The following is an 11,988-nucleotide window of genomic DNA, read 5'->3' as shown; positions in this document are numbered from 1 at the left end:
TAATGTGATCCAAACAAATTCTAGTCTTGTAATTTTCTTCTACTTGGGGAAAGCAAAATTCAAGATATGTACCCATTGAAGACGAGTCCCGAGTATAATTGGGCAGGTGACTTTAGGAAATGCATGTTATAGTAAAATCAGTCCATCGTCAATGGGTTAACGTATTAAAACAGAGCTGACAAATGCATCCCACATGACTGTATGACACACCTTGCTCTAAAATACTTGTAATACTCCAAATTGAAGCATGGCATATGCATGGGGAATTCTTTGAATTAAAATGACTCATTTTTAGATGTGAATTCAGTTGCCCTCTGTCTAACAAACCACAAGTCGTAAAACCTTAAAAAGATGCAACCCTTTCCCATGAAATGAAGACTCATTCATGAAGAGAGTTTACAGTGCAGCTAGACTTCCCTCTAGTACAATAATAGTCGTGTACATCTCAGGAAGTCAACCATGAGATAATGAGTACAGCCAAAGTCGCTGCAGCGATAATCAAATTTTTTCAATCTGTGAAAGCTGATGACACATTAAGGGAAGCAAGGCAAGCATGACAAAGAATATAACCCCAAGAACAACTTTCCAACCATTTACATGCAGAGAACTGAGCATCTTAAAAAGTGTTTGATCCTAGCAGGGAGGTGTTTAATAAAAGAACATCCCTGGTACTGACATTAGTTGTGTGCAGAGTTGCTAAAAAGTCATTTTTTAAGTATCACTTGCATCAATGACGTCATCATCGACACCTGCCTCTCCTCTGGTGATCTTCTTACCCCGTGGTCCCTTTCCCTTCTCATCTGAGGAGTGCTCGTCGGGTGTGGCCAGGTCAACTGATGTAGGGTCGTGACCCATAACCCTCACAGGGTCATGGGCAATGTTACGGATGTTGAAGGGGCACGTCTTCAGGTGTTCAGCAATAGGGGGGTTGTCACAGAAGCCCCAGGAGGTCACAGGGGTGAAGGCGGTACTGAAATGCCACACCTATTGAATGAGCAGAGGGGCAAACACACTCCCAATTGATCCACGGTCTCAATATATTGGTTCTTGATATCGCAACACACATTCTCAAATGTTTCATTAAAAAAAAAAAATGTATATATATACTTTAAATTTCATAAAGTTGACAATCAGTTTGAATTATTGATTTTCACCCTGATCCTGACGGCAGTCAAATCAATAGTTACAACAATACGAATTACTGATGATCTACGGTGAATGGTTTGTGAAAGCATGTTAACTTTAAAACCTATAAACTTTCTTGTTTTTGTCAGTTTTGACGAAACTTACAATTCTCTTTGCTCAGCTCTCCTTTCCTAATTTGTAATCATACTCCCATGATTGAGTAGAGTTTCCCTTTCTAATCACACTCATTCTTGAGAGCTGCTGACTGTGTCAAACTGCTTCCATTCTGCTCCCGTGAAGATGATGAAAGTAAAATGGCTCACACTGCATCATTGCTACTGCCATCCCTGCCCCCAGCTCACCTTCATGGTGGTTCTCCAGCGCCCTCGATGCCTCTCCCACTGCAGGACCACCATACCCCGCTCCTCCAGGAGGCTGCAGCACACCTGACGAAGGAGCTTGGAGACCATGGCCAGGTGGTTGATGGTGAAGGAATCCAGGAAGCGCAGCAAGTAGCGCAGGAGCTCAAAGGGTAGCTGGCTGAGATGGTCAGTCTCCTTGGAGACTCCTTGGGAGTGTTCCCCAGATGGCAGACAATCCTGGTGGGATCCATCTTCCACCTCCTCAACCTCCAACTTCTCCTTTTCTATACTTTGGATACCACCATTTACAATCATGTCGATGCTTTGATCACCTGCATGAAGATGAACATGTTCTCTCTCGGAGGCACTGGAGTCAGATGTGGCAGGAATGGAGGATACCTCCACTCCAGATTTCTTGCTGCTGGTTTCCATGGAAATGACAGCATCTTCCTCCTCATCCTCCAGACCATTCATCCCTGAGCCATGGTCTTTATCTAAATCTGAATTGCACTTTGTTGGTATACACTTATCACTGTGAGCATCTCCTGGCATTCTTGTACCTAATCCATCATGTCCTCTGTCATCCTTGGCATTATTGCTGCTTTCGCTGGAGCTAGAATCAATCACCCCATTACAATGAACTCCACTGTCATTTTCCTTTCCACCAATTCTCTGGACATCCCCGACTGGTATCACAGTTGCCATACTCACAGAGTTTTCTGGCACCCCACATGTGTCTTCCTCCATGCTCCTAACACACAGCGATTCCTCCAACAGTGCAGGCCCACTGCTGAAACCCGAAGAATGGACACTCTCATCGAGACACAAGCCAAAACTCTCCAGGTTTTCACTGTGCACTATGTGAGCGCCACGGGAACTGGGAAAGAGGCGGCGCTGCGAGTAGGTGCAGCCATACGGTGCTAGGGGGCAGCGCTGCTCCATCCATCCATTCAGACCACCATGGATGTCACTGTGAACATTCTGGAAGTGGTATGGGTATTCATCCCTACGAAATTCCTGCAATTAGAAATGTTTCACAAAAATATACACTTCATTCCTGTACATCTGAGAGGCAAAAATGATCACTCACAAATTGGAACCACGCCAACTCTAAATACCTAAATGTAACTGTATTCATGTACATGCACACATTCTAAACACATTCATCGTGGCAGAGATACGGGTACAAAAACACTAGAATTTAAGAGAGCTGGGCATATATGCTTTGCAGAATACACTGTTATACAGAATTTATACAGGAAGGTGCATTTTATCTACAGAGTAAGTAACATGATTTATCATGCCATATTTGAACCGCCACTTCAATTTGACTGCAAAATTGTGTGAAGATATTTGTTAGAACTTTGCCAAGTCTACAGGTTGGCAATACAAGCATTGATTTGTCCTGTAAGTGAAATTTATTTTCTCTTGTATTTTTTATGTACCTGTATGTATCTTCTGGTGGTCTTACGTAGAAAAGAGTTTACTGCAAAGGATATCATTATGATTTTCATACTGCATTGCATTATAGCGTATAGTATAGAAATGCAATCTTATTGTCTGAGAGGTCACTCTCTTTCCCTTTCCAATACCAGGGATAAGTTTTAACAGTCAGTTTGTAGGACAATCTCAGCTCTTACTGACCTGTGCACAGAGAAAAGTGTACATGGAGTCCGGCTTGGCCTGATATCTAGTGATGGACTCTAGGGAGAGGTCAAGGCTGAGTGAGTGTCGGCTGTCCACTGAGCCGTTAGAGGAGGACGAGAGGCGGTGTGACTTGTCCGAGGAGCTGGACAACACTGTTGGTGGCTGGATGATGATGGGCTTGGAGTGACCGCGGGTCGGTGCTGCTGAGACGTCCCCGGTCCTGGACTGTGTGACAAAGACGGCCGGAGTATGCATGTCCAGATCTTCGCTGGACAGAGTGGAGTTGAGTGAGGTTGGCTGTAGGATGTCTGGGCTCAGCTGGTGGGATGTGAGGTAAAGAGGACATGAGTATGCTGGTATGGTATGCTGGAAAGTAGGCTTTTGTTATCATTAATGTTTTTGGTATTAAGATTCCTTTGGTGAAACTATATCACAGTTGCCAATATTTCTGACACATGATCACTTTTGTTCAGTTCTTCAACTCTTATTTGTGTATTTTCATCTACCTTTAAGTGTGCAATTATAAGACCTATGATATATCAATTTAAAGGACAAGTCCACCTTCATATACATGTGGATTGAGTGAATGCAGCAATATTAGTAGAACACATCAGTGAAAGTTTAGGGGAAATCGGTCAATCCTTTCAAAAGTTATGAATTTTTAAAGTATCTGCGTAGTCACTGCTGGATGAGAAGACTACTACAGTGTATGATGTTATATGCGTACAACCATATAAAGAAAATAAAAAGAGAATTTCACAAAACTTTACTTTTTGAATAAAGTACACATTTCTTCGACTTGTTACTGACATATGTTAAGGGTACCGGTAATAGCATTCCCCCTGCCTTCTGAAAGAGAGAAGTCAAGTGTTCTTTTGTTATGCGAGAAAAGTGAAAATATGTTGAATTTTCTTTATTCTGTCTTTATATCGTTGTACTCATGTGACATCACAAGCTATAGTAGTCTTCTCATGCAGCCTTGAGTAAGAAGAAACTTCAAAAATTCATAACTTTAGAACGGATTGTCCGATTTTCCTCAAACTCTCAATGATGTGTTCTACTAATAATGCTGCATTCACTCAACCCACATGTCTAGGAAGGTGAACTTGTCCTTTAATATGATAACTAGCTTTAGTGCAATTAGTCTTTGAGATACGGTATCAAAATGCAAAGAAACAAGTGTTGTGTTCATTGTTTTATTACCATATTTGAAGATAGCATTAAAGAGAGATCATGCACTGATAGTACTGAATAAAAGAACAGGCTTATGGTATTTGATCGAGATATAATGAGAAAGTCATATCGTGAGTCTACTCTTGACTTCACTACACAAGAAAAAATGATGCATGAATTTGAAGGTCAGTTTTCTCTTTACATCATAGATGATGCTCAATGAATGCCTGCAAAAAATAAATGAGGAAATAAGGTACCATGGCTGGATTGAAGAAATAATTGTTTTAATTGTTAGAAGTCTTAAAATATACCTCCCCACTGGTATCCATGAAGACATGCTCTTCCTTCCCATTATGAAAATGAGTTTTGTCAGCATACGGGTCACTTGTGATTCCATTATGATGTTTATGTTCAAGTTTATGATCAGCACATGAAAGATCGCCACTGGCTGACCCCTCCAGTCCCCCGGTAGCACCAAGTGATTCACTTCCAGTCTCCTCCATCTGCATAGCATGGTGGGAGGCCAGCACCCTTTCCATGCGCTCCTTACGCCGTGCACAGTGTGAGCAATGAATGAAAGGGTCTCTGGGCGGTGCCACCTGTGAATATGGGTACGCACCCCATTACTGGCACTGCTATCGTGGTTCTGACGGTACAGTTCGTTGCATATACTGCGCTGCAGTCCCGGAGGAGTGCGGGCTCTCTCACGATCTGCTGCTTCCTTCTCATCCTGCATTGACTGCAGCAGGTTGTCCAGTTCTTTGCGCTCTTCTTCAGTGTCATGCACCTCATGAGAGGTCAGTTGCGCTGCGAGAGGCACTGCTGGGTGCCTACGGTTCAGTGCATTGGTAAGGATCTGCCGTGTTCGCTTTGACGCTCTCATTGATTTTGTCAGCATTCGCTGATCTCTCAGTGCTAGAGCAATGTCCAGTTGGTTGTAATTATCTGGTACCAGCTGCAAGGGTTGTTGTGGTTGGCGCTCACTGGCATACACCGGCCATCGGTTCCATTCCATGGTGCAATTTATGACACTGGCGGGGCACACCTCAAGATGCCTGCATATAAGGCGGCGCTGCATCTCCACTGGGCAGCCATAGATAGAATTCACACACTCAATCTTGGCATTCGGACAGAGCTCACGATGATCCTCAGCTTTACACCGATGGAACCGTGCACCACAGTCAGCGTCACAGTTTACCAGACTGCAGGCATTGCCCGGCTGTGGTGATACCGAGCAATGGCGATCATAGCAGGCATCACAGTGGCCATGGGGAAGATCTGGTTCCACTTCCACCACCATGTCTGTAAAGGGATGTATATAAAACAACTTAATGCTTTCAGGAACTGGATGTCTTGTGTCTCACATGTAAAAGGCAGAATCGCCATAAAAAAGAGGTCAAAGTTTAAAGATGATAAGGATAATCTCACATAATTCATCAATGTGGTAAGTTTAATCCAGAACAAGAGAAGTTATTCTTTTCAGTGAGGATCTCAATCTGTGGCATTGAAGTATCTAAAGCAGAAAAGGCAATTATGCAAATCACTATAAAGTATAATCTCAGCATGGCCAACAAACTTTATTACGATAATTTGCATGCACCATGTCAGGTGGAAAAGCTAACTAAATGTTTCATTACAGTGTAAGAACACTTGCCAAGTATCAAATCCAAATGAGCAAAAGTAACAACTTGATACAGCGCATACATGCACACACACACACACACACACACACACACACAGTGCACATGATGTATTACGTGTACAAATTAACACAGACACACAGGCATGCACACATGGGAGTCTGCAATGCAGAAGTGACTTTTTTTTTTTTTTTTTTTTTTTGTCGATGCCAACTATGGCATACATGTGTGATGTAAAGTTGGTCAAAGGCTGGACACTTTAAGAAGACTAAGAAGCCAAAGTACACAGTGTGTACACATACACTGTCCATGCATTAATTCACAGGCCTTTTAAAATTCACCACTTTAATACGTGAGCTGTACAGAATTCAGTGCCTCTATGATGCAATGCGCAGATTATATGAACATTGGTTTTATATGGGTAATCAACATTTACAGACAGACCAATTTTTATGGAGTGGACCATGGTGGGGTTGAGTGAGTCTACCAGCAAAATTTCAAGCTAAAGGTGGGTACCAGTGTCACTGATATTTTTTGAAGGAATTTCAGGATAAGTTTCCCCCAATAAAGTTCTGATAAAACAGACAGAATGTCTGCAACAGTAGTACACTGTACCGGTAGTTCCAACATTAACCATGGATTTTGTAAGCCTATACCGGTAAATGAACATCCTGTAGTATTGATGCCAACCTGACCTAAAGAGTATTGGGAAAGGAAGGGACAATACAATACCAGGTAGGCCTACAGGGTGCTACTTAAGCACTTGCCCGATTGCCCGGGGCAAGTGAAAATAAAATTCGGGCAAGTTTTTTTAACAATGATAACAAATGCTTGCCCGAATTGGGCAAGCAAAAAGTTTTGAAGCCACGTTTTTTTTCACTTATTCCCTGCAACAAACCCACAAAGTCGACCATACAGAAGCCCAAAGATAATGGCTGTTTAGTGATACTGCAACACACTCTATACACAGTATATTTCATTCCAACACGTATACGTGAAGAAGCCCTAATGCAATGCAACGGCAACACTTGATCGGACAGAGTTTGTTACTCTGTTGTGTTTAAGCATGCAAATCAAAGTTTGCTGTGTATTCAAATGATTGTGTTTTATTAAGCCCTTGACTATCACATGATTTTCTATATAATTATTTCCTTATATTTTGGACTTTCTTTTCGGGCAGGTAAAGTACTGTTCTGGCAAGCGTTTTGCAGCAAATTTGAAAATCTGCTTGCCCGACCGGGCAAGTGGTAAAATAAAGTTATGTAGCACCCTGGGCCTATACTCATACACAATGCTTGCATCTAAAAAGAACTTACAATGTACAGTCATACAGCTATTACCCGACACAGGCATGATATTAACAACGGCATTGTTCATTTTCTAATGATACTGTGCGGTGGAACAAATAAACAAATATGATCCATCAAGGACTATCTTCTGACTAGCTAGATGTATAATGTAGACTGTACACTTGTACATGTGTAGCACACTTGTGAGGTTTGTGAATGCACATTTTTTTTTTTCTCTCTCTGACTGAATTTCTAAAAAAAGAATCTACAAGGCACAATCAGCAATGAAAAAGGAATTCCTTCACAGTTAGCTACACTTGAGACCCTGGAATTCTTTGTCATTATTTATTGTTAAACAGTTTTGAACTGCATACTATTGCCACTGTGATTGATATTTCATACTGAAATCTTTGAAGACTTTGATGGATTTTTGAATGTTCAGTGTCTGTCACTCTTATTAATCAATTTGATTAGAAATATTTTCCTTGTTGAGAATTCTTCTCATTTAAGAATGTATAAGCCAGAGACAGCAGATGAGCAGAAGAACTTGTACAATGTAAATCCAAAGAATGCTACAATGTAAGTTAACATTTATTAGCTCCACCACCAACCCCACTTCTATTTCTGACTCATTATAATTCCGTATGTTAAGTACAGGGACCAATGTTCCTACCACACAAAATTCTATGTACAGAGTGAAAACATAGATCTTACAAGTGTGTGACATGAGTCAGAAGTAATTTAATTGAAATCTCATTAAAGGGAACACTCTGAATGATTTAATGAAAGGGAAGTTAGAAGAAAGGAGCAGATTTTACCCTTGAGGAAATTGGGAAGATTAACAAACCACCACCACCACCAACACAAAAAACTTTGTTTTTCCACAAAACTGTAAATTGGCATTTTCAGCTAAATACAAGTTGTAGGTCTTGTTAATTTTTCTTTTCTTGTTGATCAAACAAAAACAATTTTTGTACAAGGGAACAGCATCATCACTGGGAAAATCTACTCAGCAGTATGAGATTGTGGTAAAAGTTACTTAGCAGTATGAGATTGTGGTATTAAAAAGTATAATTTTTCGAGAACACACGTGAACAAGATGAATTCCCAATTCCAGTTACATTTGTATTTCAGTTTGATTTCATGAATACTCACAGTTCTTAGAGTTACAGTACAATTCATGGCATTGTTTTTTTTTAAACAGAGAAACCTTTTTTTTTTTTTTTTGGAAATACAACTAGCATTGTGCGGGCTGATAACAGAACTCTGACAGTTCATACCGATCAATAAATCAATAATTAAAAAAAAAACAAAAACAAAACAAAAACAACTAACACAGACCATGATAGACTAATATAATGCATGTCATTCAGGCATTGAGTATATACTGCTACATTGTTTGGAAATATAAAAAAGAAAAACAGATTTTAATACAAGATTGAAAAAAAAAACACACCTCCAAACATTTAATCCTTTCTCTGTCACATCATTGGATAATGAGCAATTTCAGTTCCAGTGTATTTTATTTCAGCTGAAGCCATAATTGCACTGATTGGAAAATTCAATGTCTCAACCCTTCCATGCAAAAGTGTACATAATTATGAAATTTAAATTCATTACAGTCTGATGATCTAATTTCTTTGTAAACCAAAGTCAACGAATCCATCCTTTCTTTGATGGATATGATTCAGAGTCCAGACAAGATCTCTCTCCATTAACTGATCCCTATCATACAACCAAGTACCGGTAGCCATTCGTGTAGATTTGAATAAATTTACTCATATCGTATGACATTTATCTTTCTCTCTAAACATGTTTACATTTCTAGCCATGGAATTATCAAAATCAATGTCATTGAAAAACATTCTACATAATCAATGCTACCATGGCTTTTAAAAAAGAGCTCCAGATCTGAGTATGCACCTCAAGGTCAATGGACAATTACATGGAAAGATGTCTTAACATTGGTCATTAGGATTTTGATATGAGAATGGATTTATTTAAAAACAGTGGGATAGGATTAGTGAAATGGTTTAAAGCAATAGGATGGTGTTTGGCTGATGCATGTAGCATCAATGCATCAGATCTTGCATTGGTTATAGTATAGCTATTGGATGGTCACTTCCTAAAATCACATGAAGTCTAACTAACAGTAGACTCTAGGGGGGTAAACAACCTGACGTTAACGTTAGAAGTATATCTTTAATACAACAGAACGCCAGCAAAGATATTCACAGAGCATCATGTACAGTGTACTAACGTGCCAAATATGTGATGGGCGTAATCAAACGGGCTGTGAATATACACTGTAGATCTGACAAGTGAACGATTGTAAATTAATAAACAATCATCAGTCACCATCATCGCACCACTGGCACTGCGACGTCCAGTCTCATACTCATACATAGGGATAGCACACATGATGTGAGTGCATGTCGGTTGTAGAGTTCATTCATTCATTCATACGCCACAACCTACGGTATCGTACGCGACGGTACCCCGCATTGCTCTTCGAAAGTTACGTGCACTGTACAAATGTACGTAACAAACACGAGAAATAATCATCGGGAATGAAACCTGAACGACTTAATCTTACCTTCTCACAGTTTCTTGCACCAAAGACCGAAATTCAAAGTGTCACTTCATTCACGAACATTGCCTGTCTCATGCTCGGACATAAACAAAGGTGATTTTGTCCGAGTCATCGGCCCTTTGTTTGCGCAATGCCTCCCTGTCAAATAGTTGAGATGTTTCCCAACGAGTTATTTACCTTTTACGGAGAGAGCATGTGTGAAAGGTCATCGATAGTGATATCACTATGACCGATCCCAAGATCGATCTTGTCTGCGATCGTCAGATTAAAACGATTTCACAGACACGACTGATCTCGAAGTTGTATTTTAGATCACATAAGATTGCAAAACTTTATTTAGTGTAAATCTACGATTGGAACCTTTTTATGCCTTACCAAGTAGTGCGTTCTGTTTTTCTTGTTCTACACTCTTTTGAATTACCAAACAGATTCACAAAAAAGGTATGGATTTTGCTTTGGTGCCCTCTTTTGTCAAAAAACAAAAAGGCTACGCAACCTGTTTGTGTTTCTTGGAGCACAAGCATTGCTTGCGTCGAAAGAAAATTTGACCGAAATCTGTCGACAAGCTGAGAGAAAAAAAAAAGAGAAAAGACAATATCAAGAAACCGATTGCCTGAGCCAAATTGATAAAAGGTCCCCCCGGGCGATATAGGCCGACTTTGTTACTGATTTTTGAGTCAGTCAACTCTGTCACGTTGGTGGCGCCCTTTATGAAAGAATTCATTACCGGGTATCGTTGAATTTGTATACTTGACTGTGTTTTGTTTGATTTTTATCTCGTAGCTTTCGTTGATCAAATCAAAGCTCTAGGCCCACATCAAGACTGTTGTGATTGCACGCAAAATTTGGTGATGTTTCAGACAGACTTGGAGACTGTAACTTAATACCATACTGGAAAAAAACAAAACAAAACCCAAAACCTCCCATTTTTCAGGTTGTGCATGAAAGTTGAATTACATATTACTTGAAACGAACTCTTTATAACGTCATGTGAATTATAAAGGGGTATCAAAAACAAAATAAAACAACAACAACAAAAGAAACCATTATTCTTTGATGGCCCTACAAGGTAATTTCAGAATGTATTTTACATTGCAGTATAAATAATTATTACGCAGGGGCCGCGGAACGTTTTTCAGTTTGGGGGGGGGGGGGGGCTGCGCAGCCGGAGGAGGGTGTATCAAGGTCAAACCCCCCTCCCCCACCCCCAACCGCTTAGACGCACCGGCGTATATAGCCTGGATACTAGTAATGATCTTGTGATCTTTGGAGGGTAGCGATTAGGCTGCGTTCACATAGAAGTATACTATTCGGGTATTCGGGCTCGTTTTTCGAGGGCACGCATATAGCTTGAATCGAACGATAGGACTTCCTCACACCGGTTCACATAGGAGGGCACTATTCGAAAGTACCGAATAGCTGCGAAAAGTATAGCAAAGTGGGAATCGAGCTTGTTCGATTTTCTTGCAGCGTATACCGTCTCTCGTTTATGAAATAATGACAATTTTAGTCTGGATTTGCCCTTTAGCAAAAATAAGCATGTAGACTGACATTCTGATGCAGTTTAGAAATTGTTAATAAGATTTGCTGGGATGTAGGAGGAAGAAATCCTCACTGCATGGGATGGTGAGTTGACGGTGCGGGTGATGGTGTATTCGATGCCCGAATAGCGAATAGCGAATAGCGAATAGCGAATACATTGTACCGAATACGGAATACTTCTATGTGAACGCAGCCTTTTACTATGCGAGGAAGCCAAGCGACCGAACCCGAGCGAGCGGAGGGAAGGGGGGGGGGGGGGAAGGGTGTGGGAGGGGGTTGCTCCCCCTCCCACGGGGAGAACTTTTTGCATTTTGATGTTGTAAATGGTGCAATTTGATGCATCTTTTTGCGTCTTTTATCGACATGAAACCCCCAATAATAGACGCACCGGCGTAGCCTGGATAATGATCTTGTGATATTGGGAGGGGCGGTGGTTACTATGCGAGGGAGCGAAGCGACCGAGCCCCAGCGAGCGGAGGAAACGGGGGGAGGGTGTGGGAGGGGGGTGTTCCCCCTCCCACGGTGATAACTTTTTGCATTTTTATGTTGTAAATGGTGCAATATGATGCATGTTTTTCCGTCTTTTATCGACTTGAAACGGCCCCACTTATTTAAGG

General features: G+C 40.9%; 1 protein-coding gene across 1 annotated transcript; it reads right to left on the bottom strand.

Moving 5' to 3' along the window:
* Nucleotides 1-232: 232 nt before the first annotated feature.
* LOC139718803 (F-box only protein 30-like) lies at nt 233-9,961 on the bottom strand. The gene is given in 6 exon segments (XM_071630268.1): nt 233-984; nt 1,488-2,504; nt 3,132-3,452; nt 4,619-4,926; nt 4,929-5,609; nt 9,833-9,961. Coding segments are annotated over 5 exon segments (2,598 nt in total). The 5' UTR covers nt 5,608-5,609; nt 9,833-9,961; the 3' UTR covers nt 233-711.
* Between the last annotated feature and the right edge of the window lie 2,027 nt (nt 9,962-11,988).

Source organism: Diadema antillarum, unplaced genomic scaffold (assembly GCF_040938485.1).
Source record: "Diadema antillarum isolate AM-2024a unplaced genomic scaffold, OU_Dant_1.0 scf00000099, whole genome shotgun sequence".
Lineage (NCBI taxonomy): Eukaryota > Metazoa > Echinodermata > Echinoidea > Diadematoida > Diadematidae > Diadema > Diadema antillarum.
Note: the sequence above shows the minus strand (reverse complement) of the source record. Positions and strands in the feature narration are given on the sequence as shown.